The 27,790-nt window shown below is 37.6% G+C and overlaps 2 protein-coding genes across 3 annotated transcripts in view; one reads left to right on the top strand and one right to left on the bottom strand.

Annotated features, from left to right (window-relative positions):
- Positions 1–19,924, top strand: part of LOC124633691 (E3 SUMO-protein ligase EGR2-like) — a 30,952-nt gene extending 11,028 nt beyond the window's left edge. The window contains exons 1-2 of one of the 2 annotated variants that reach the window (XM_047168995.1): positions 14,255–14,540; positions 16,179–19,924. In XM_047168995.1, coding sequence (XP_047024951.1) covers positions 14,339–14,540; positions 16,179–17,113 — 1,137 coding nt within the window. In that variant the 5' untranslated portion in view covers positions 14,255–14,338 and the 3' untranslated portion in view covers positions 17,114–19,924. Of the gene's footprint in view, positions 1–14,254; positions 14,541–16,178 lie in introns of those variants that run through there. The other variant, XM_047168994.1, reaches the window with a different exon arrangement.
- A 2,095-nt stretch (positions 19,925–22,019) lies between these two features.
- Positions 22,020–26,376, bottom strand: LOC124633690 (protein TAPT1 homolog). The gene is made up of 10 exons (XM_047168993.1): positions 26,106–26,376; positions 25,758–26,022; positions 25,350–25,663; positions 25,088–25,185; positions 24,509–24,747; positions 23,842–24,030; positions 23,599–23,748; positions 23,185–23,305; positions 22,933–23,076; positions 22,020–22,634 (listed from the first exon to the last, which is right to left on the bottom strand). The coding sequence occupies exons 1-10, from the start codon at positions 26,230–26,232 to the stop codon at positions 22,470–22,472; spliced, it is 1,812 nt and encodes a 603-aa protein (XP_047024949.1). The 5' UTR covers positions 26,233–26,376; the 3' UTR covers positions 22,020–22,469.
- Between the last annotated feature and the right edge of the window lie 1,414 nt (positions 26,377–27,790).

Here is a 27,790-nt window from a genome sequence, read left to right as displayed (position 1 = left end):
TTCCCACAAAAGCCCATCAGGGCTGGTATGATAAACAGCCCCTTTCAGGGCTTTAATAATTTCACAATGTTCTTTCGATCATACGTACGATAACTTATACTATACTTTACATACGCTTGATTGTGTAGATAATGATTATCAACGTCTTGCCCATAAAAAATCAAACTATTTCACCTATATTTGACAAATAATATTTATTTTACAGGTAGCAGGTAGTAAAAAAAATTACAGCCAATCAGAGACGAGCATTTTTCGATGACTAATTAGATGTGCGCTTAGACGAGCGCACAAACAAATGAGTCATCAATCACAATGCAGGTGCCACCGATAACATGCAATAATAACAAAACCTCTGCTAGAATTACTAGTTGTGAGTACCTATGTGCCATTAAAACTATATATTTAACCAAAAATAAGGTGAAAACAGCCAAGTGAGACAAAAAATATACTTTGAATTGATCTTAAAAGGCAAAAAATGTCATAGAAAATATTATTTTTTTACCGAATGATTACTCGCGCGGCTGCAGATGGCCGGCGCTGATATATTTTTTCTTGGATAGAGAATGACCCTAGGTATCATATACTCACGCCACAGACCTAACATATTCGTACAATTGAAGAAAAAAAAATAAACGTGATTCGCTCCATACAAAAAAATCTAATTTATTTTTTTTCAGACAAACGATCGACTTTAGAAGAAATTTCACAAGAGTAAAAGTTGTCTGGAATATCATGTAGAATCACATAAAAAAATATCGAATCGATATTGGAACTTTGTTGCCTATGTCCACTAATTTTCAATTTGGATCCACTGTGCGTCGACTTGATTATAATCTTGTATGAAATTCCTGTGAGCGCGAGAATTGCGTCCCGGTTACGTGTCGCAATAAACTGAACTAGCCAGTGATTATTATTTGACGAACACAGAAGGAACAGCTCAACATTTGTAGATAATGTAGCCTAACAATAAATATATAACGGTATCAGCAACATGACCAGTTATATCAAACTACGATTAATGAATAATTTTCAAATAAACCGTTGTAATCGTTGTAACGATATTGTAGACGCTTCTGAACTAAGTTTATGAAGTGGAGGCTGGTAATGATGTTGTACTGTTACAAGTAGTAGTTAAAGTATCAATCAAACACGTGCACACGCACTCATAACCATCCACTCGCATATTCAAAAGCTTATTCAAATCGTATTGAAATTAGGACATTGTGTTTAGTTTATATTCGTGATATTGATACGATATACTGCTTTATAAATAGTCTGCGAGTAGACACAACCATTGTAACAAAATGTTATTAATAATAGAGTTATTTTGTTCTTGCGTTTATCTTCAACTCCAGATTTTTTAAGAAACTAGAGGACAGTTTAATAGTATCGGTTTTGTAAAACTGGATGTGAGCCAATGTTTGTCTAGTTTTAAGTTTTGTGCAATCGCCCTATTTTTCTAAACTAAAACAGTTGCACGCGACACGCTTGAAGAGCACCGGAGTCGTTTTCAATAATATTTAGCGCTTGAAACATTTACACATGGCACCGTCACTACAAGCTCACTGTGCGGAGATTTCATAATATTTTGATAGTTTCTCTCGCATTACTTTAGATAAGTATACTTATAATTTTACTATACTTATCAGACAAGGTTCGAAGTCTTAACGATGTAGGTAGATACCTTAATTATAACCAAGTAAGTAGGTACCTACCACGCTTTCGATACTATCTCTACTACTCCTCTTTAATGTGACATACACGGTTTTGACTAGACAGAATAAAATAAAACTTGTAACACAAACGTAAGACTAATTAAACTTGGCCTCCCTGTGATTCGTTTAAGACATAAAAAAATTAACTGTCATCATGTCAGACGCGTGCCCTCGGACTTGACTCATCGCCTTACAACAACGGAACACTAATGTAATAAACGGCTTAACAGAAAAAAAAAATGCGGATACTCTAATTAATGGACAAGAGCAAGACCCTGACCGTTGATGTACACTGGACAAATGAACTGGCACGATGCTGCAACGCCAGTACTCCTAAACGTCCGACCTTGTCACGGGCAAATTATTGTAACGCAGTGCTATTTGCTTCCGCGAAATGACATGTCATCAGTCTTAGAAACTCATTAAGAGCGCCATAGAATGCTTTAGCAGACTTCCGTGTATTACAAAACAGCTAGCTATCATGAATAACACAAATTAAAGCTTCAAAGATGAATCCTGTTTAAAAGATGATATTCATTTATCTAAAATGCTTAGTAGGTGTTAGTTTCGCGGCTAAGGTGATAAAGATAACGCCTAATTTATCGATGTAGTGGTTAAAAATGTCACTGGACTTGAGTGATACAAGAAAGAGCAATCAGTTATCAATTAATGTTTGTCTGACTTCTTAAATGTATTCAAATTGCCAGAAGATCTTACATTTATTTATGACACTATTACGATAATGTATCGCGCATGATTAAATAAGATGGTCTCTTTTTAATGTTAGGTTCTAAGCTCTTTCAAACATACGACATTAATTTGGCAAACCTGGCAAACCCATTTGTGAGTTGATACAAATTTTGTATCTATTTATTTATAGAGGTATTATAATAAGTACATACCTACTTACAAACATTGGATAGTTTTTATTCATGAAGTATTTTACTGAGAACGCGACTAAAGCTTAAAGCTTAGGGAGAAAGCAAGTACTTATTTGTTTTGTTTGGAACATTTACAGTTAAAATGTTTCAATGTGAAATACTCTACCATGAACACCCAAAGAACTATCATCTTCTTCGACAAATAAGTGATAATTAAGTGAGAGCTCATATTACACCTGAGTACCCATATTGCACATTTACACAAATATGATTCTGAGACCGCAAAAGCCGTGGTCCGAGATCTAGCTGTCCAGTGGATAATTGTAATTGGTGACCGACATAAGTGAGTCAGACACAAGTGGCGTCCTATATCGTTGATTATTTACGGGTTGCAGCGCAACTCGTAATTGCGGTCGGGACCCCGCCACAGGGCTCGTTTATCTAATTAGCGTCCCGGTGCGAGAGTCTGCGCGCACGTCGCCCGGCCGCAACTCGCAACCGCGCACCGCCCGGCCTGCGCCAGCGCGTGCTCAACCACCACTTATATTAACTAACACTGCCATGATTAAATGAGCCATAACTGATAGTAGCAGGAACTTGTTATGAAAACGTTATGAATGCGTTAAGTCAAAACGAATTTGGTGTTGTTTCACTGAACTGACAGCTGGAATATGCGTATTTCACTTACAGTCGCTTACATAGTATCTACATATAATTGGTCATTTCTAATTCGGTTCTGGTTCTGGTCTATTAGTAATTCATAATTGTTCGCATTGCGAATATGATTAGATACTGAAAAACTTCAGAATCTAGGAAGGTATAATTAATTATACCATATCTGAATGATGAAAACATTGCTAATCAATAGGACTGTAAAAAGGCCGATGATGATGATAAAAAATAGGTAGTATTCTGGGAGAACCACGTCAAAATTTTTTAGCAATATTTTCATTTAGATTTGTTACATTTTTTTTCATGAGTTCCGTGAATATCCAAAAAATGGAAGGTTACAAAATCATTAGTTTTGATCGAAAGCAGATGGGAATTCAAGGTTTGTTCTCGGTACTTAATTACAATTCCAAAAGCGAGCATCGACTCAGGTCAGGCTCGGTCACTATTACTGACTTATGTTCCGATTTAATTGCTTTGCCCGATATAGCTTCCCATTAATAAAATTTACATCATGACAAACAAACTTTAGTCACAGTTCTGGGTAAGTAATGACTATTTAATATAAAACCGTTGGAGCTGCGGTTTAGGTAATTCTAGACTTATCTACCTTATGCATAACAATGGAGTTTTTATTCCAAAGTAATACATGAAACAGAGTCTGTAGGTCAGGAAAAGACTGCATAAGACTTGCTAAAGTTGTTCCGTGTATCGTTGTCAATCCAACTCATTCCGAGAAAACGTAGAAGTACCACACAGTAAAGTAGATGGCAAAGGTTTCCCAAACTACTTTCCGCGGAACTTAGGGGTTCCGCTGAATGGTCATCAGGTTTCTACCAGAATTGTCTTTCAACTTACTACACATTAAAAAAAAATCTTATGCTTACTATTCTCATTTGTAATTGATATGGAGTTATATAAAATAGCCACTAAAATAAAATAGTTACCTTTAATGTTTGGGAACCCTGGTTGTATTAGCCAGGACAAATTAATATGGAAACTACTTACACTTTTACATTCAAGATTACCCCAAGTTTATCTTGACATAACTCTGCTCAGTTCTCTGTTCAGAACTGCATACTACGAACAAACTAAGTTAGTTAAGTAGTGTTCAAGTTCTCAGAAAGCTGGAAAAAACTTAAGAATTTGAAAAAGGTTGAATACAAGCATAAGTTGTATTTACATTATACGGGGTTACTGGTAAGTAGACCGCATCCTTTCAGGAGGTCATAGTATAGGTCAATACGGACAAATTAGACCATGGGATACACTGGGCAAAAGTTAACCCGTTTCAAGATAATCGAATTTCAAGATCAGTCGTCTAGGTACACGTATACATTTTCATTATTAGTCAAAAGTCTCGTTTTTGTGGATTTTTGTGTGTTTTTGGATAGAAGATGAATCACTTCATAATAACAAACCATAAAACTGTACAAAACACAGAGGAAATTATAGCGAACAGCAATTATTTTTTAGTAGCTATTTTCTCAAAAATATTCCTCTTCATTTTTTTGTGCAGAATACTTAAAAAACATATCCAAAAAGGCACAAAATACACAAAAATCCGCAAAAACGAGACTTTTAACTAATAATAAAAATTTATATGTGTACCTAGACGATGTGTAAAGAAAAGATCTTGAAATTCGATTATCTTGAAACGGGTTAATTTTTGCCCAGTGTATCCCATGGTCAAATTTGTCCGTATTGACCTATACTATCACCTCATGAAAGGATGCGGTCTACTTACCAGTAACCCTGTATACTTATTCATCATACATAATAAAAATGTTCAAATTCAAAGGTGTTCATATTCAAAAACAAAAGCAGGAAATAGGACATCTTATGCATACAGCGAAAGAAGCTTTAGCAACACTAAGCGATTAAAAGCAAGCAAATGAATAAGCGTGAACAAAGAACACAAAATCAAAGATGTAATTCGGTATATTAATTTTATGTCTCCCTATAAACCATGATACTTTCGCTTGTCCCCACTTTGTAGTCCAGAAGTCCTGAAGACAAGCGTAGAAGACACGCGGGTTCAAGACTTCTTGTAAGTAGGTCCTTCTTATCCGCGTTGTCACCTTCCTAATGTGTCCTAATGGGATCTGAGCAACATAAATCCCGTGTAAAAATTGAAAAGTTTAAAGCATAATTAGAGAATTTATAAACTTATTGTCATGCTCAAAAAAACATATTCTTACAAGCATAATGTGTCAACTTTCAAGTATTATCTTACAGACTTGAAGCTTCCAAGCACTAACTTAGGAAGTCTAAATTAACAAAACATAAGACGTAGGCGTCATCGCCAAAATCAAATCTTTACAAGTCAATTTTGTTCAAATTGCCGCTATGTCGACAAAAAATATGAATGGCTCGGAGTGAGTCAAAGATGTTCCTAAGCCGCCGACGGCAATGGTTCTGTTAGTGTGTTGGCGGGAACAATGCTTCTAATCCGCGCCAGTTTCAAACTTGCAGACCTTACCTTGACTCCTACGCCACAACTCCTTTTACTGAACAGAACCTTGTTCATGAGTCGTCTAGATAACACTTCCACCCAAACTGGAAACGTACCTATAAGCGTCACTTTTACTTACCAATTTTCCAATTTCCGAAACATTTCTACTTTCCACATATTGGTGTCTTGGTGATTAGGTTCATGAGTGCCTAAGACATTGTAAAACAAAGCCCATTTTTTTTTACCTAAATATAAAGTCATTCCTTTTTTTTTTAATCAGCAGGACATATAGTACATGATATGATGAGGGAACCAATCATCCCAAATTCGTTTAGATTTAAAATTGTAAAGCGCCAATCTTTATACTATACTTAGGTACAAGTGAACGCACGCAAATTAGTTGGAGTAAACAATGTTGCAACACACAACAAAGTTGACACTATTGACAGTTTTTGTTATGGTATTATTCATGAGGAATGGCCTCCGAGCTAATGAATGAATGGGCCACGCTCACTGCGTGCCGCCCACGGCTACTTCATTCATACGTAGCCCTGCGTGGTCGCGGACTTGTTCTCAATGTCGCCTTGCAACGCTGTCCCATGCACTACTGACACCTATGCTTATCGTTTACGCTACCATTTATTATTTCCTTATACATATAAACTTAAACAGTTTATAGGTTAAGGAACATTCACGAAAGACAGCACACACCCCGTTCTCCTACACATTTACTACAAATGTCAAAGGTTTATCCAAAGGCCTTCTGAAATATTGTAGTAGGCCGAACACCTGCGTTATCGTCTAAAACAGTAAACTCAACTCAACAGGTTGCCTCAAAAAGGTCACAATCGATAAGAAATGGCAGAGTTGAGGATGAATAAGGCGAGCCGCCAGCTGTGAGGCATCGCCGCAAGAGTCGGGATGAATGGCAAAGGGGGTGGCGAAGGTATGGGTTAGGGAGAACCGGCACGTGTTTCGTGGCCATGGTCACGGGATGACGTCCGACATTTAACGGCGCATGCGCGGTACAAAGCAACAAGGTTCAAGGACGTAGCATCGATCGTGCTTAATGCCGTTCTGCCCCCAGCCACGGCCGGACGCTGCTCTTAACCAGGAGGAAATCGATGTGGCTGCCATTGCCACGGCCACACGGAAGGCCGATTCGCCGGTGCAAACAATACGGGATTTATACTATCGTAACATTTACCGGCTACCGAATGATACCTAAATAATTTCTGTTAAAACATTTCCTTTGATAGGGGAAGCCTATGTTCAGCAGTGGACGTCCTATGGCTGAGATGATGATGATGATGATGAAAACATTTCCTGTAAATTGCAATTGTGTCTCTGTAAATATTACTTATTGCACTATATCAAGTGATAAATAAAGAATTGAAAGTTGCGTGTTTTATTTCCGCATAGAGAAACAGTAAAATCTAATAAACTTGAATATAGGTAATTTTCGAATATCGTATACTGCGAATAATACAAAAAACAAAGTCAAGTCTATTAAACTTTAACATAGAAAAAAAAAATATGAACCACAAAAATATAAGCTAAAAAAGGTTAGAAGTCCGGCACAAAAACCTGACAACATTCCACGTTCAATTCTGCACATTATTCTGTACAAAAACAAAATAAAAGCATAAACAATACATTGTGGTTTATGACAGGAGACAGAGCCAGTCAGTTAGTGCGGTAACTCCGTATTCTTTCGGTGCGCGCGAGTTGATTGCGCGCGTAATCCGCCGTAAATAAGGGACGCGTGCGCACCACTGATTACATTACAGCCGAACACGCACATCGAGATCACATGAGTCGCGTGACAATAAAAATTAAATTATACTTAAGTAATTATAATGTGATAGCTTACAATCTTCATAAGTTGATGTTTTATTAGATCCAAGAAATACGAATTCTCGTATTTCTTTCTCCATTCGGTGCTACTATATTATTATGTTCGCACGCTAGTTCAGATCATTTCTATGAAGATCTTCCATAATTAATGACCCATACCGTTTAATAGAAATGTTTTCTAGGTTAAATTAGGTATATTAAACCTTCAGGAATTTTGAAAACACAAGAAAAAAACTGTTCGTAAATATTGGAAAGAGCTAAACCAAAACAGCTGGTTTCTCCATAGTATTATGTATGCAATTGCACTGATTGCGAATGCAAGTGTCGTACGCGCGTGTCAAATCGTCGCGCGCCCACGCATCGCATGCACTTCCCGACATCACCCACTATCTCACACACATTATTTCCACATACACCATAAACCGCATACTATGATCGAACTTCTCCTCAAGTAATCAAACCTACTGAAACATTGTTTATGCCGCAATTTGCATCTACAGAACACAGTATTTACCTTATCGCTGTAATAACTATAAGGTAGGCTCTATTATTGTCATATTTGTACAATACTGACGCCATTTGCCTCTTTAAACATCATGACATCGACCACAAATTACGGAATTTATGTGTGTGCGCGCCATTCATGAAGTTGCCACGATTTCCCCCGAATCCGTAGTGTGGGGAAGGTGGGCAAACAGGGTAGTGGGGTGGGGTGCCTCCCTATTTATGAATGAGGCCGTACGTCATTGATATCGATCGGGTGCTCGGCGTTGCGCGGCCCCGGCAGAGGTTACCGCACAAGGGCAGTGTTGGCGGTCGATCAACAGGTGGCCGGCTGACGCACGCCGGCAATACAGCCTTTCCGCAAATTTTTGTCACTTCTGCTATGACGTCAGAATGCTGATACCACATAGTTTGCACTTTTAGTACCTGCGTTATCTCCACTTCAGCGGACCTATCTACTTCAAGGATTAGAAGTCATCATACGTATAGGGAAATCACCCTTCGTCACTTACAATATCGATAGTAAAGCATCGGGAAGCACACTAATGAATTTTCATGCTTAAATGCATGTTAAACTCTTGCCTTTCAGCACATTTTGATTTATTCAGTACTAGTTGATCTTGAAATTTGCCAGGTACTACGGGCGTTTGAATTATAAATAAAATCTTGATTGTTTCATTAGAATCAGAAACTTTAACAACACAATTCTTACAGCAAAGTACCTAAAATAAGCTATAAAGTTCTGTTTAAGAAGAGCGACATAGTAGGTAATATCGAACCCACTTCACAGGATTGCGTTCTTGGAGAAGCCTTAGTTATATAAGTAGGTAATTTGTGGAGAAAATGAAATCATATCGACTGGCTCTTTGCAGCAGTGGTTGTATGTGTGGCACTATCGGACATCACTCTTCAACTGAATTATATTTCCAGTGAATGCAGGACAAAACTACATTCGCATTTATTAGTTAGGACTCCACGATGACGTTCATGATACAAAATAATTATCAAACATGACATGCGTAATATTGGTATCGATGCGATAGCTGATCTACACTCGAGTTATTTATCGGAAAATAAAAGTGTAGCTAAGTGTCGTGCGTCACGCGAATAATTCCTGCCACCCGAGAAGGCTTGGGGGTCGTGACGTCAAAGCCACCCCACAGTCCCCCGATTCTCGCTACTCACTACTCTATTCATAATTTTCAGAATTTCCTTTACATTCACGACATGAAAAGGGAGGGTTGTTTAGACTAGCCAGTATGTATTTAGGCAGTAAATTTACAGATGTACCTATAAGTATTCTTTTTATCTGGGACAGATCCTAATTTATCAATGAAAGACCAACGACCGGTAGACAATGAGTTGAGCTTTAATAAAAATGGTGGGCATAACTTACGTAAAAATAGTACCTGTTACTTGACTACTAGCATGAAAAAGATTTAAGCATATGTTCATGTACTTGGTTCCATTGTCATTTACGGTATTAAAGCATATTTTTGCAAACGTTATCCACAATACTAAAAATATTTACATTTAATCACCGTGTTACATTAAGCTCGTAATAAAGTACATTGCAGACGTGGTGGTGACTACGTAAATGCGTACGAATTACGTTCACACAACGATTACACAGTTCTATTAATGTATCATGATAAACATTTAGCTGTTTAGGGTGTCTGTGTACGTCAGCAAGCCAGTGATAAATCTGCACAAGATTAGAATTATCGAGTGTTGATCGATGGAAGCGTAATTATAAGCATGAGTGCGACGTGACGCGGTAAACCAGCTCATCTTGACGTGACGAGTGCCAACATTACTTTCGCGTCACCGCACGCTATTTCAGCGGCGTTATCGGTCAACGGGCAGAAGGTGCTAACCTATGTGGGCGCTTTGCGCTTTAGTTGTACGCTCTCAATACTGTTTGTTCGGCACCTACTCGTGTCTGTGATCGGTGCTATTTTTCAACTAGCTTCAAGCGAGATTGGAATGAACTTCAAATATTTAATAACTCTAGTCTAGTTACTATTTGAGGATTTACTACTTGGTATTTTAAGAACAGTATTATTTTGTAGTTATGCCGTAAAATAAAGGCAGTCTTAGGAACACCCGCACCCTGAAGTTACATTGCCAAAGCATGAGTCTTTATATTTCCTGCAATAGGTAATTCTAAAATGCATTTACCTAGTGTTCATAAGAAAATTGATGTTCAGTTCATTTTGTCATATTTATTAATGACAAAACCTATCTCAACATTTGATTAGGTTAAGGTACTACATCATATCATATCCAACACAAGCAGATTTTTGCACTCAGGTGGGACTTACATAAGAACTGCAGAAAATATTAATTAGAAAGCAAACATACCTTGGCAGCGAACAGCAAATGATCATGATTCATCAATACGACTAATGAAAGATAATGTAACAGTTTATATTAATAGTCGCCGGCGGCGTGGCATCGTCACCTAGAATTGCATTTGCAACACAGGCGGGTATTATTAGCCTGAGTTCACACATGCTCGCCAAACGGCAGCAGTAGGTCGACTCATTGTCGAACCACTTTCTATTACTACGGCTTATAACACAAGTGTTTACTTGGTGTCACGACGACAATGATACGTTTACGGGGGCGTTGCTGCTACTAGAACTTCGTAGGCGGCCACCTATCCGTCTTATAAGTTGTAGAGTGTATTGAATCGTGCCTGGGAAACCTTTGATAGGGTTTCGTCTGGGAAGATATGCAGATATACCTACCCAATACCAGATTCTATTCAAGATACATAGTAACATGCTTAGAACTAAGTACTTAGGTGTAACATAATCCTTACTATCAAATCTCATAGAAAAGGTATCTCTATCGCCGGTATCATTATCATCATTGACGGTCATAAATCTCAAGTCTAATAGGGTCAATACGTGTGAAAATGAGAGTTTGATTTGTTTAAAAATCAGTATTGTAATGTTGCACAGCAGATATTACTGAATACTTGCTACGTCCGTCGCTATTTCATCCACGATACCTACTTCAAATGACTTTCAATGTTAGAATATCTGATATGTTGATAGAAAGGTGACCAAGAAGTCATTCATTGTCAGTGTCTATAAACAGGCAAGTAGGTACTTAAAATTTAAGTACTTCAACCATCGACGGATGATCTTGACGGATACTTAATGCCAGATAGCAACCATTCATTTTATTATTGGTTGATGCGCGTAATTCAACACAAACATGCTGACTATTTCGTTGAACCCATAAACTGTGAACAAAACAAGCCCCGTTGAACACCAAGTCATATGACTGACACATACTTCAGTTTTCACAAACATGAAAGCGTGAATAATAATCTAGAAGAAACAAATAGTAGCGAGATGGAAATAGACATCGGTATTGAAGCAACGGTCCGAAATAGAACCCCGCCTCCGAAGTCCAAACCAAAAGCAGTCAAGTTAATTATAGAACGATTCCCGCAGGGACGTTTTCATCCCGTGATTCACCTGCTGAAAACTCGATTGTTCGCATTTTACGTCAATCGGTTGCGTGGTGTTTACGAGCGTGCGCGGCGCGACGACGGCGCAGGAGCGTCAGCTGACGGCCAGGAATAGCCCTGACATCGCGGCCACGCTATGCCGCTTGCGCCCGCGCACCCACAAATAGCGCGCTATAATTAGACGTCGGTGAAATCGTGGGTTTGTTATTTTTCTTTATCGTCTCCGTTACGCGATAATTGGGTTAGCGTGAACGACTGCATGTGGGCCCAATCGGGCGTCGGCGTGTCTCGGACAGTGGCGGCAGGCCGGCACCACGCACACAGCTGCGGCCATTGTCCTGCCACCGCAACACAGCACGCCGCACTTACTCGCATACTTGCCATACATATTTTGCCTTTGAAAACTGCCTTGTTATTATTATGTTCCTTGCAATTTTGCAAATCAATATTTTAATAATTTGCTGAAAATTAGGGTTACAGACCTGAATATGTAGAAACCCCCTACATGAAAACTACTATACCTACTGTACTTTACTTTCTTACTTTTATAACTAATGGAAATCGTTACAAGTACTGTGAAGGTACCTACTTTAAAAAAAAAAACTAAGTGATATGATCTAAAAAAGTTAATCTCAATAATCATGAAAATATGCAGACGTCAGAAGTAATGAAGTGGCGAGTGACGACCGCGTTTCTGTCTGTAAATTACCCTTACCTCATACAAATACCATTAGTTGTTTATGTAAACATATTTTCATGTTTCATCGTATCCGTCAGAAATAGATTTTACTAACATTTGTTTTTCTTTTATTTTTGACCGGTGTTTGTTCCACTGATGATGAAAATACACCCAGAAATAAATATTGAGTATTATTTAAAAAATATAACTTAAGAAAAACTATTGTAAATATTGGCTAGGAAGCTAAGAATATTGCATTCATTATCTCGCCATATATTATTTCCTTGATCTTGAATGGTCCAGGTCAGCCGCCCACCAGCGAAACCTACACCTAACGACTTGTAATTACTGTTATCGATACGTTTAAACAATTTATTAATTATTATCTGATCAGTTTACTATGTCCACAAAATGTGTGTCCTTCAATTACCCATATAAGCTTAGAAAACGCCCCTAAGTTAGACCATGGTTATCATTAAAAATCCAGGCTTATTTTTACTGATAAGTACAGGCGCCAGTAAAACAAGCTACTCCAATGTGGAAAAAATAAATAAATTGAACCTTATACTTAAGAATTAAAGTTGAAAATCTATTTAAGAAATTTGACAGATAGTAGCGTAGTAACTTGATGTGCTGGCTCAGATAAAAAAAAAATGAGGTCTTTATAAATACCCATATAATTTATATTTCTTCTATTTGCACAGATAAAATTAAATAAATTATAATCATTTCATGACATAGTCGTCATTTTCCGAATCTTTACATATTAACATATTAACCTATATTAAAATGTTAAGCAATAGAAACGGATAAAATGTTGTCATAAATATTAGTGAGATTTATACATCACTAATTTGTGTTTAAAATAATCATTTAGAGCAGTAAAAATATAGCCGTGTGTCATGAGTGTAGAATGTAGATCACGGCGACATAAAATTCTACTTATCTACTAGATCAAAATTTAAACACCACAATGTAATAAATTACATTTAATTCCTGAGGCAAAAACTCTATTTGCATAGGTCATATAAAATTTTATGAGCTAAAACAGTCCAAGTTATTTTATTAGTTATAATACTTAAATAAGTTTATTTAAAAAAAAAAAAACGAATTTCTTAAATGTCCCAGCTCCCTGTGCTACGCATTAAATAAGTATATTTTATATAATGCCTCTTCAGTAGAACAATCTGCTGCCAAACAAAATAATAAATCAAAGTTTAATTGCAAGTGTAGCAGATCCAGTCAATCATACAAAAAAGTTTATGCAAATTATTTGAAAAATTGACCTCTTATATTGTACGTTAATAGCCAAAAAAACTATGTATAAATAACAAAATATTATACTACACTTTAAAATATAGTCTAGAAATTATTTGCTATAATTCCATTTAAATTCGAATTAATTTAAAACTAATTTACTTTAAAAGCGACAAAAATAAGCATTCTTTTTCATACACTTAAAGGACAAAAAATTTATTCCTGAAACTTTAGCCATTCTTACCCTATCGACCGTAAAATATCATTAACAAATTTAATCTTATTATTACTTGCAGTGCTTCGAAAAGTCTAAAAATATATTTTTCTTTTTCGTCCTCAAAGGATGCAAAATAAAGTGCATGATTGCATGGTACGATTTTATTTTTATTTCGACAAAAAGTCAGTCGTTAGCGTATAATGTGAATTTTCCAGGAATTTTCATGACATTAGGAGTATTCAAAGCAAAGTATACGTAGGTAGTATTCAGGAGGCTCGCGTGCCAAGTCACAGGGGGCAGGAGGAATACGGAGGCTTCGTGGTCGAAGCGGGCGGCAGGCGGCCCGGGGGGGCGGCAGGCGGCCCGGGGGGGCGGCGCGGGCGGTAGGCGGCGTCGGGAGGTGACGTCAGCCTCGGGGGGGCAGCGCGCCGCGCGATTGGCGGAGCTGCGCGCGCCGCTACCGAATATGGGACCGCGGCTCCATTGATAAAACTGCGACGCGGGGTCGCGCGGCGCCAGTCCCCTTCGCACAGGCCACGCGAGAGGCCGTCTTCACGCTGGCGTTGTTCGTAATTCCGCTCGGCCCGTGGGCCGAGGAGCAGGTGGTGCCGGACGGGATGGGCACTGATGCTGATCACCCGACCGGCCCGCACCTGCTCTCCCTCGCTGACGTGGGCGCGCTCGGGTTCGACTGCGCGCTGAAGCCGGTGTCGGCGCCGACGCCTGCCTCCGGCACGCCGACGGACCTCAACACGCCAGTCACCACTTCGGACCTGCCCGCTTTCTTCCCGACGCTGCTAGAGCCGCCGTCAATATCAGGTGCGAGTCCATGCCGCTGGTCCAGCGCTACTACCGAAAGCATGCGCCTCGCCGGGACTTGTAGGCGGCCTCGCCCCCGCCGGCCGCCGGCCGATACCGTTGTAAATAAACAATCCGGACTCCTTTGACATCGGCATGTCCTTCAATGCCCTTCATAATTTGCAGTTCCGTAATTTTCGTAAAAACGACAACTTGAAATGATCGCGTTATGATAGGTCTTATAGGAGTTACCCGGCGCGCGGTACAAGTTTCAGTGTTTAGTGAAATGGAAAGTTCAGCGGCCCGTGTCATATGTTCGGATCGATACATGAAGCTGAATGGAGTTTCCCGTGTGTACCTAGTCGCCGGCGCTACAAGGCGCTGACGTTAGCGTTTCATAACTCGTATCCTATCATGTTTAATCCCTAAGTGCGTGTCTAATTACTATCAATATTTGGAGCTATCAAATCTGGTATGTCTTAATGAATCTTTTTTAAATTCTCAATGCGTCTGCAATACAGTGAGTACCAGGAATCATTTTGAAGTGCTTTTTTTGCAACAGCATCAAAAAGCAGGACATTATCTAATTTCCTAATACTGGTATACCTTGGTTTCTACCATCTTTTTTGATAAATAGTAGAAAGGTGCCATTGCATTTAAACGTTAGAACCGATTTTAAATTATAATAAAATATATCAGATCCTCAAGTTTTAATTAAATTGAACACATTTGGGTCTAATTTACACTTTTTATCGACTTTACATTTGTGAGCAGACTGTAAATTAAGGCCTTCTGGGAAATAAAATAGCTATTGTATTTTTTTAATTGTGGCAAAAGAAGATTTCGAAATATGCAGAATCGAGTTAATTGGCACAAACAGAAACCTAGCATTACAACACTGAGGTTGTGATCGGGGAATAGTTATGAATATACATAATGCGTTAATTAAATAGTCAAATAACCTAATAAACCTTTGCAGAAAACAATTGTTTTTAGGTTTAATTATAGTTGTTGGGCTATTGCCTCAACTAGTTTTTTTTTTTTAAAATAGAATAACTTACTGCTTAGAGCTGATTCTCATAAAATAGAATCTATGTTAAATAAGTAAATAATAATTTTAGTTATTCAATTAAAGTGTTAATGATTTTAGTCATCCTAATAATATTTCCTAAAGTAAAAAAAAAAACTCATCCAATATTTTGTCGAAAAACACTTAGCAGTCGAGTAGGTGACGGTCAACGGTCAAATGATCATACGGCACAAGTCCGGATAGTTTAGAGATACGCACTTATCGACTTCCTACGTTATCGACGGCGTAGCATTGCGCCATCCGCTCTGCCGCCCGTGCGTGCAAAAATACTACCTACCGATAAAAGCCGTATTCTACCTAATTACAAATTATAAACATAAACAATATCATTCTTATTCATAATTTGATTTAAACGTGGACTGTAATTTGCACGCGAATTAGCTACTCCTCTACCGATTTTGAGACAAGCCTTTACTGTTCGAGTTCGTACTGTTACCTATCGGAAATTTTCAATTTATGAGTGTTGCCTTATTTTGCACACTACCAATTGAATTAAATGTATCGCTGTGATTCGCTAAAATCTGCTAATAAATTTACTGTAAATTAATAAAGTTTTATTTTTGTCGTAGGTACACTGACAGGCGATGAGCTGTCGTTAGGATGCTCACCTCGACGGCACAAGCACGAAGCATCGTTGTCACCGGGCGCACGCGCCGAGGACGCTAGCAATGCGTCAAGCGCTAGTGCATCATTGTACGGGCCGTCGGCCGGCAGCGGCGGCAAACGAGCGCCCTCCCCGCCGCTGCAGTGGCTGCTGCCGCCCGGCCCCGGCCCCGGCAGCGTAGACAAATACTTCCAACAAGAGTATGAGGAGCGCGTGGAGCTGCTCCCTCCGGAGTGCCAGCCTTACTGTGCCCCGTCACAGCCGTGCCCGCCACCGCAACACTGTGAATACCGCCCTCCGCCGCAACCACAACAACAACACACGTGGGAGACGCAGGAGTACGCTAGTGCGCCGCAGCCTACCCCCGGACCCTCAGGCCTCCCAAAGCGCGAGCCCTACCCGAGTCCGGCCGGTCCTAGCGACAGACCAGTGCAGCTAGCAGAATATAACCCGTCCACGAGCAAAGGACATGAAATCCTATCTCAAGTGTACCAACAAAGTGCGCAACCGCTCCGGCTCGTCGCGGTCAAGCCTCGCAAATATCCTAACAGGCCGAGCAAAACCCCCGTCCACGAGCGGCCATACGCATGCCCAGTGGAAGGCTGCGACCGTAGGTTCTCGCGGTCAGACGAGCTAACGCGGCATATCCGCATTCACACTGGCCAGAAACCGTTCCAGTGTCGAATCTGCATGCGGTCGTTTAGCCGATCAGATCACCTGACGACGCATGTGCGCACCCACACGGGCGAGAAGCCGTTCGCATGCGACGTGTGCGGACGCAAGTTCGCGCGCTCGGACGAGAAGAAGCGGCATGCTAAAGTGCACCTGAAGCAGCGACTGAAGCGCGAGCGCGGCGGAGGTGGCGCGCACCACCACGAGCATGGGCACGCGTCGCTCTAGCATCCGCCCGCCACCGCTACCGCGGTGCGGCCGCCGGCCGACTCCTCCGACGAAAGTGGCGGTGACTCCTCCACGGACAACTGAACTTTTTTATACTTTCACGTTGAAATTATCGAATAATTTCATCGCTTAGGTGTAAATGAATTGTCTTTAACAAAGCTTTATTAACTCTACATTTGTAAATTCACTGAAATTTATATATATCTTTTTATACATATTTGTAATTACTATGGTAGGATTCGATTTGCTCGATGTATTTATTTTATTAGATAGGTTAATTGAAAAACTGACTGGGAACAAACGTAGATACGAAGCGATGTGGCCTAATGTGTCCAGTGTGCGTGTCGTTACGTTTCTATGCAAAGAGAACTTTGTAGCCTCGTGTGATGTTTAAGTCACTGTCGTCCTCGGCGTTATGTGAACACATATCTTTCTGTCTGATGATGGCAGTCCAACGGATAGGCTTAACAGTGTCTCGCATAGATATTCTCTTGATAAGCTATCGATTAGTTATACGTTGTTGTATCTGTATTTAACAAGTGACTATTATGAAGTTGAATATGAACTGTACTCGTAACTTTGACTGAAACCGTCTTCTTGACATCGACAGCGAGAACTAATTGATACCTAATGTGACAAATTCTGGAGGTAAACCTGCCTAGGACTACCTACTTAAGTATTGTAGGTATATTTAATATTCTTATATTTGACAAACTAACGTGAAACTGTGCCATTAATTTAACTTTACAACGTGCCACTGCAATTTTTATTTACATAATTGTGTAATTAAATAAGTATAACACGACTGCTGAATAAGTGATAACTATGATTATTTCGTTATTGTACTATATTTCTAGTCGAAGATAAAGTATAAACGTGAGAATGTCGACTATTATGTTTGTTTAGATAATATTAATATCTGCCATTACTAACATTATGTATTTACGTTTCGACAGCTGCTGTCACGATCTTCTCTTGCTCAAACGTTTAATTTAACTAAATTTGCTCAATTCTGCTTCTGGTACGGACTCATCCTTGAGATATGGCTACTTTATATTTCTACTAATGTTCTTCGTTGCGCTCACATGTGTTGCTCTCTTCAGGCACTTGTTGTTCAATCATTTCACTATGACGTTTTCCCAGTGGCATATATTTTTATAGTGTACGTATTATTAAATAGACTAATATAGTAAAAGTTTAGCATGTAGCGTTTAAATTATGATCTCTTAATCATTAATAATTATTTTCAATCGTAGCGAAGGCCCTTTATTTATAATACTCATAAGTTTCTGTATAGATGTAACTATGTGTAAGATTCATTTTTTGGATTTCTGTAACTGTGATGACGATGTTACACTAGCTATTATAATATGATAAAATTATGGCCACATGCCAACCATTAGGTAGGTAGATGACCACTGCATTGCTTATTAACTCTGTGACATTTTGCCATTATTGTAATATTTAATAAGACACCTATATTTATGGTACGACTCCTTACTATAATAACTTTAAAAGCATATTGAGTTCTTAAGTAATGCAGTTCGAAAACTGAGTATTATATTCTCCACGTTTTCTCATATTTCTGAGTACAAAATTAAGCACAAAATAGTCGTAACTTTGTCATTTAGATACTTCAATTAAAAATGTTTTTTACGGGACAGCCTTCGCAACTATGCTACTTTTGTACTAGTTCCAAGTAAAAAATATTTTTGTTGGATAGGTACATAATCCCAACACATCAGGTCTTTAGATTAGGAGTAATTCAACAAATAGTGCAGTCGTAACAATCCGGAATTAAAATGTCAACAAACAAACAGTGATAAAGTACAGGGTGGGCCTTTCAGTAACGTCGGTCATTATGAATTTAAGAAATCTGACAATAATATTACTAACTCTTGCGCTTGCAAGCTACCCACTAACTGCAAATGGGAGCGGTACCTATGCCGCCGTGGTTATCGTTTAATTTAACGTGGACATTTTTAACTTCAATAGTAGGCACGTCATCACGTCTCTGCAGAGCACCGTTCCCAAGCTATACCGTCGCTTACGAAGCTATGTAAGACGAAGTGCCAGGGGCACGTTCCATGCTCCCGCGCAATATAACAATGTGGTGTACGAGTTTATAATGTTTTTACTGTTATAGACGAGACGAAGTCTCCGATAGACAAGGCTAGAGTAGATAGGTATTAAAAATCGTATTCATGTTAAACAAACGAGTGAAAATTGAAACGGAAAAGACTAAATTCTTACACATTTACATAATGTTGCATCGCGTTCGCGTTAACGTTATTGATATACGGTGTTTGTATTAGGTTACGAGTTACGACTTGCCCATTGTTTGCATCCGCGGGCCAGTCTCGCGGGTTGGGATGGTGGAGCGATCTCGCATTGTTGCATTATGTTCTACATTCACACAACCCCGTGCTTCGATGCCGCGCATCACACGAACACTTCACGTTAATACCTAGCTCATAAAGTACTTTTGAATAAATACGATATCTAAGTAACTTGTATGGTGTTCACCTGATAGTGAATGAGAACGAATTCTTTATGAAATTGTGTATGGTTATTGTTTAAGCTATCTTATGTATTTCACCTGAGTGAAAGATGTTGTTGATGTTCTATAAATATACTTAGTCATAAGTAGGTATTGTTAAATCTCACTAATTTTTACTAAATTCTATTTAATTAAAATATTTGTAAATACACTCTGACTAAATTTGAATTTAATGTGTATATAAGAGAAATGAAATTTTTATTTAATGAATCCACCTAAGGTGAGGAAATACAAATTGTTGAAAATTTGAATTTGGAGTTTATGTTTTCAATTTACCTCCCATGTATAAAATTCAGAACCTCATTTATTGAAAAACCTCGGTAAGTACTACAAAGGAACCAAAGCAAAAATAATAAAGAATCATATTGACGATTTCTGTTTTCCCTGGAAGAACTACGAATTCACACTTAAAAATTAAATCTGAGCACTGAAAAAAGTACCTACATCATCATTTAAAATTTCTTAATTAAGTGAAGTCTTATTAAACCTGACACGTATACTGAGTTAATTTAATTACCGAAACTGACCCTACTAGCGCCATCTATAAGACTGCAGTGAAACAGCGACCACGCAAAGCGCACTACTGACTACGAGTACTATGACGCAATCTTGATCAACGATCAGCGAAGAGGTATAACAACTCACCACGAGAGGACGCTCTTCTAATGCTCATACAGACCAAAAGCATTTCGACAATTCGCATCAGTGCAAATAGGGATGGATGAAATGGCGACAAGTTGCAGGTTGCGTCAATTTGCAATCCGTGGATTAAAGGACTAATCAATTAGATCTGTTGTTTTATACGGATCAGAGTATTATGGATTGAAAATATTGAAATGCAGGACGAGAAAAAAGTGCATGTAGCAGAAATGAGAATTTTAATAAGAACAAGAGGAATGATTACATAATAGGGAATTTGAAAGTAACAGAAAGTGACGGAAAATGAAGGGAAAGCGGCATCATGAAATGCCCAACTTCAACTAATATTCCATCCGAATTCCTAAGACGCTCGATATTTTCGTATTTGAATAGGCTTCTGACAAAGTCTAACATAATGTGTTGTTGGTTAACCCGAAAAGTTATGTTTGTAATCAAACTGTAAACCATTACATGTTTTGAATTAGTTTGAAGTCAGAAATAAAATCACGTTAAAAGTATCGATTCAAACTGAAACATCCAACAAAAAGTTGGAGTGCCTCAAGGTTCAGTCCTGGGAACAACAAACTTTAGCGAAATAATAAAAAACTTTTCAATTTACTGATCGAAATCTACAAAGTTATTTCTTACATTTCAACATAGTAGATAACCAAATGTAAAAACATACCTATAATTTAAATATCTGGTTTTGTTACTGGAAATTTTCTCAAACAATATATATCTGTCATTCATTAGTGAGGGTGCTATCAGTTTATTAGTAAGTCTGTGCTGTGCTTCTGTGGCATATATTTTAAAAAAGATTTAACAGTACATAGTCCATAACATAGTATACAATTTTTAGAAAATTCCAAGTATGTTAGTAATTCTCTAAATTATTTAAGCATATGTATTTGAAATGTTTATTTTAAAATTGGCCAGCCAGTTCACATACAATATTAAACCATATAGAACCCATTTTAGTCATAGCTTGATAATTTATATGAAACCATACACACATTGTCACGCTGTTGTAGGGTTATTAATTAATATTTTAACAAGTTTTCGAAAATAAATAGAATTTTATTATGCCAGGAAGTAAAGGAGTTATTCGGTTGATTTTATTAAAATTTACATTAGATAATTTTCTAACAGTAGGCGTAAATAACATGGCATCTTAAACTTATGATTATCGTATACCTGACATTGTATATCGAATAAGACGAATAAATTGTATTATTGTTAAAGTTAAGTTCTATTAGGCGAATTGAAAGTAGCGATTGTTAAATATTATTCTATTTTTATTTTACTTCAATTGGATAGGTATGTTAGCACTAAGGTATCATTATTTTAGTACCGCTGGAATGATAAAACAGTAAATATTGGAACTATGAAACGTTCTAGTTGTATTAATAAAACTTTTACAAAACAACAAATAAATAAATATCATTTGCTATATAAGAAACTGAATATATTAAGCACCTAATTTAGATCAGTCTTAGATTTTAAGCTATAACGTCCATTTACCTATCCGAATTAACGATTAAGGTAATTTAGGCTACGTCTAAGACATATAATTACAAAAATTATATTAAATAAGATATATTTCTGAGCGGTCCTAGGCCCAATCTAGTCATTAATTTCCTGTTATGTGTATAAATATGTGTAAAAATGTAACTTCCTTTCTACCATGTATGAAATAAAAGAAACATGCATGTTCAACACGAAAAATGTTTAATTTTATTGTTTTATATATTAACAATGTACAACTCGACGTCATTCATCAGTGATAGAAAGCAAGGTACTTTTAACTAAATATCTGCTTTGTTCACTTAAACTCTGTTTCACCGATAACGCGTAAGGATCTGACGACCCGAGCATAGATCATTTTTTAAAATATTGTCAACACGAAATATCTAAAATCTAAAAAAATATTAAATATAAAACCCAGTCAAATCTAGTATAAAACAGTACACACATCTGAAAAACCAAATCTAGACGAAACACGCTAGTTTCTAATCCTCGACATTTTCTTATAAACAATCAGAGAGATATCGTGAATCATTTTTATTTCTTTTCATAAAAAGAACGAATGTGTTTTTTAACCGTAGACTAGACCGCGTAAGGTTACAGTTGGATGTTTACCATGGAGCACGGGGTGTGCTATGTGGCCTCCTCGTAGTGTTCTTCGGCTTTCACAAGATTGGGTTCGGACTCGGAGCGGCGCTTGAGCCCTTCCGCGTCGGGGGACAGCGGCCGCTCCGTCACTTCAGCCTGGGCGCTTACACTGGCCGCCTTTATATCCGGTGCACTCCTGCTTACATCCACCTAAAAATAAACCATTTTTAAAAGACGCGTAGATAATAGTAAAGTCAGCGTTTTTATGTTGCGTATGTGCAACAGATTTGATGTTATTATAAAATATTGTATATACCTCTATTCATTATCATCTTTTAGGACACTCATTATCTCATTGACTAGCCAGGAGCAGAAACCAAAAAAAAACCTTTTTTACATTCTTCGAACAAATGTCGTGTCTTTTAACAACCTTATTATTTCGTTAACTTGTGAATAAAATTCTTGTAAATAATTTTAAGGACATTTTCTTAATAAAAACTTAACTTACCATTTCAGTATCAAGGAAGTCACCGGCCTCTTGTTTGACTTGCGCGTTCATTTTGTCATTCAAATAGCACACGCCATTTAGATCAATCGCGCTGTTCGAGAATATCGCCGCGGCACCAACTGACGCGTCTACCAATGGCTCGCTCTGATCAACAATATAAAAGACACAGTAATAAACATATGTTGTTTCATTTGAATTTCAATAAGCTTTAGTGAAGCCCTCATAATTATATGTATAAAGAAATAAATATACCATAATAACATTTTCAGGAACCGTAAATTTCAACTGTGTTGGCTTCTTAGGTGGGGGCATCTCAGCTTCCGGTGATTTGTGAGTATAGGCTATGTCTTTTGGGGTCATATCCTTTTGTTCTCTGAAAATGATTGTTATATTATTTCTTGCTTCTAAAGTGGCATTCTTAGTTGAATAATGTAAGGAAAGGAGCTCGTCGCTAAATAGATCGATTTCTTCCATATTATAACACCTGTGTAATAGCTGTGTTTGTGCATCTTGGACAGTTGTTATGAGTAGTCAGAAGCCAATCGAGGCATACCTGGTAACTGGGATTGTGCGTGTGGCTGTTTAGGGTAATTAGCCTATTGATGTTTCCAATTTCATGAAAACATCTAAAGATTTTAACATTTCTGAGCATTGAAGCTTACTTACTTTTTAGGCGTAGCGTGGTAGCTCTCATTTTTCTCCGTCTGATGCTGTGTAATCAAATCACAAGCTTTTCCAAGTATCACAATCGATACGAGAACTCTTACTGATATAAGGCACAAATATGCAATGGATATTAAGAAGATTGCGGCAAATCTGAAAATTAAGGACACTGCTTTAAATACTCTGCAAGAAGAGTGTTTACCAACTTGCAATTTTGGTGAGGAATTACTAGAACTATGTACTCACCCGTCGACTTTAACAGCATGTACCAATACTCTGGTAATAACAACTCCTAGAGGCAAAGGTATAAAGCCCATTCTACGTGCCACTAAGTCTGAGTGGTCACTGAAGGCGTACTTCTGCCTGGTTTGTGCCACATCGTATGCCAAACTCACTGTATATTCTCTATATACTCCATAGGGAATCTCATTGAACCTGACCAAAACAGAAGGGAGGCATGTTCAGTTTAAATACCAATGACAAAAAAAAATTCAGTAGAACAGAAATTCATAAATGGTTTCTTAATTAGTTTTATTAACTGACTGACTAAAGTGAGAAACCCTGATTTTAAGCGCTTTTACACTGGCGGATTTTCGTCCCGCCTAACAAAAGTGAGCGTATATGCATGACACATTCAGAGCGGCAAAAACCTGACGCTCGATTATAAACTCGTCAACTATAGTTGTAAAAACTATGACGTTAAGCAGCTTATTTTCAATTTTTGGCTCCGCCTGTGCAAACTCGGCGGATAATCCGCTAGTGTGAAAACGCGGCATAGCCAATCTTTTTAATACAAGTGTGGAGCCCAACAGTAGGTGAGCAGCAAATAAACAAAAGACGATGTTAGCTAGGCATAAACAGCAAAAGCTTTCTATTAAAATAACTCCTCAAATAATTTATTAATTCTAATAACCTGGTAATAAAAGCATGCTTGACCCAATCAATGATGACCTCAAAAGTGAGCACCAGAACACAATCAGGTGCAAGTATCCAGAATCGTTCTTCCCTCCACATGTACTCCTTCATAGTTTGCAGAACTACTATAAATAGTAGCACAGACAGATGCAGCCGTTCTCTCACATCACTACATGACACTTGGAAGAGATTGTTCTTGTCAAACTTCTTGAAGACACTGCCTTTTAATTCTACAAACTAAAAGCCAAACGTTTTAAGATATGTTACATGCAATATGTTTATTATTTAGCAGTCTCATTTGACTGAACATTAGCAACAAGTGTTTCAAAGTAATGAAAATATACATTTCAACATGAGTATTTGAACAAGTAGTTCATTCAAAACATAAAAAAAAATAATTACACATTTTTCATACTAAGCTATGCCATTAATGCAAAGTGACTCTGGATCTGTGTTTTTCATAATAAAATTATTATTTTTGTTATTAAAAGAATGTAGAACCATATTATAAATAAATAAATGAACCATTGTTTCCAAGGCTTATATAGCCAGTCATGAATACCTAAATGATACTTACATTGTTCGACATCATTATGATAAGAAGACTTTTATTATTAGAGTTAAAGGCTACATTCAGTGTTGTAGCTTGAAACAGCACCAGTAAACTGTGAAGAACTGAATTATGCCATTAAGGAAATAAACACTTAAAATATCAAATTAAAATAATTACTAGTTTATAAGTTGCCTAATATTTGAATTAAAAAATTTACTTAACAAGTCTAGTTTCTCATTGGATTTTTCTTTGAAAACAAACCTCCTACAGAGATTGAAAAGGATACACACATAGATCATAGCAAACAAAAGATGAGGTATAACTCCCAGATGTTCCCTCCTTCTATCCCGGGGTTCAGTAGCTGTCCAGAACAGTGCATCAATAGTATCCTGGCCAAAAGCTGAGAACAGACGGTCACCAACCTCCAACATATTGTAAAATATATACAATTTCATGACACTCTGACTCTTCACTAAATGATACATCATATTTGTATCTATATAGCACATTAAAATACTGCAAATGACTAAAATGAAACCCTTAAGCATGTCACATGTTTCAGCTGGTTTCAGTATACTTTTGCGAGAATTTGAATGAAATCTGAAATAAAAGGAAAACTTCCAAATAATTTGCTTTCAATAAAAAAAAAAATTGATACATGTGTTACATGTTAATTAATATAAATATATCTTACCCGAAACACTTCCTGAAAAGTCTGCTAAAAAAAGTCCAAATGGCCATGATAAACCTTAGTGGAAGGAATGTGTAAACAAACAGCAAGGAGTCTGCACACTGAAAGAATCCATAGGCCATGAACTTTTCCAATTCCTGAGGAATTTTAATAAAGGAATATACTTTTTCTCGTCGGGCTGAAAATCTTTCTTCGTCATGTTCTAATAAATATCCTCTTGTTAGTTCTACGTGCAAAAACGCAAATAAGGAGGCTGCCTTCTCAGCATCTGAAATTAACAATTTTAAAGTTTGTCGGATTCATTGCGCCTCATTGTACCCCACAAAGTTGTCTCAAAATCTAGTATTTTACCTTTATATTTCGTTTCCTTCACTCCTTTATCAAAACTCACATCGCCGGACGAATTTTGTGAATTGGTTATAGATTTGAACCGTAACCTTTTAGTGTGTTCCTGCATATCCTCGTTTTTGACTATCATGATGTTCAGATTCCAAGTATATCAAAGTACAAATCCCTATCACATTTGTATTGATTTTGATAGAATTTTTCTTCTAATGCGGTAACTAACGATCCAAAAATTTATTTATTGACAGATTCAAATGACAATAATGAATAATGATGACAGAAATGACAAAACATTGGATCATTTGACATAACTTTGACCGCTTGAATTTCGATGTCGTTGACATTTAGTGACACTGTGCTAGTGAGGTTTCTTAGTGAACTTAAGAAATAGATAAAACTAAACTAGAAGCCCATTTATACTACATTGAAGATAAAAAATGCCCCTCAAGGCATTAGAACAAGATGAAGATGATTTTCATAATAATTTCAACCAGTTCCGACTGACTTTCAGCGTTCACAGCAGTCTAAAGAACAAATCGTGCTTAATTTTTATGTTTTTAGGGTTCCGTACCCAAAGGGTAAAACGGGACCCTATTGCTTTCGGTCCTCTGTCCGTCCGTCCGTCTGTCACCAGGCTGTATCTCATGAACCGTGATAGTTAGAGAGTTGAAATTTTCACAGATGATGTATTTCTGTTGCCGCTTTAACAACAAATACTGAAAACTAGAATAAAATAAATATTTCGGGGGGCTCCCATACAAAAAACGTGATTTTTTGCTCAATTTTGCTCGATATCCATAAATATGTAGAATATTAGTTTGGATGGTACGGAACCCTACGTGCGCGAGTCCGACTCGCACTTGGCTGGTTTTTATTATATGATTGTAGTTAAACTGAACCTAAGTATTATTCAATCTAACCCATATAATTTGTTTTTACTTTAAAATCCTATTTATTTTAAGACAACAACCCCATTGATGAATAATATGAAATCGACTAAAATATTTTTTTAGTCTCTGGTAAACTCACTATTTTGCACGCTATGCTGTCTGCGCGACATCTTCGTCTGGTTAAAATCAGTGTTGCCACCTTGGTGGTTTTTCCACCAGAACTAGCGGTTTTTGAAAGCCTTTAGTGGTATTTTTAAAAACCATGGCGTTTTTATTCTTTTTAGTGGTTTTTAGGGGTTTTTTCAGTACGAAATCTGGCAACACATTTTTACCCACCATTATTCTCTACTTACTCTATGGCCGGGAAATCCCTAAGCACAGTCAGAATTTCATATTGTTCTATGCTTACTCTTTGACCGGGGAATCCCTTAGCGCAGTCGTTTGCTAATGTTTTCTGTGAATCTTGTCATTCTATGTCTTGAATTTAGTTCGCGCTGTCGAAAACGCGAAAAGTTTGATCAAGTCGTTTTTAAAAGGTCACAGTGTGTGAAGTCGTGACGCTCAATAATATCCAATAATGGAATTTCCATCCAAGAAAAAAAACTATGCACAAAAATATAGAAAGGAGTGGGAATCTCATGACGAATTCAAATCCTGGCTTAAACCTTTACCTGGTGATGATACGAAGGCTTTTTGCACATATTGTAAGGCAGAATTATTAGCAAAATTGGTAGACTTGAGAAGACATGCTGAAACAAAGAAGCACAAACAAAAAATGCAAGTGATATCTGGCAACCAGAT

Source organism: Helicoverpa zea, chromosome 10 (genome assembly GCF_022581195.2).
Source record: "Helicoverpa zea isolate HzStark_Cry1AcR chromosome 10, ilHelZeax1.1, whole genome shotgun sequence".
Taxonomy (NCBI): Eukaryota; Metazoa; Arthropoda; class Insecta; order Lepidoptera; family Noctuidae; genus Helicoverpa; species Helicoverpa zea.
This window is presented reverse-complemented; position numbering and strand designations above follow the sequence as displayed.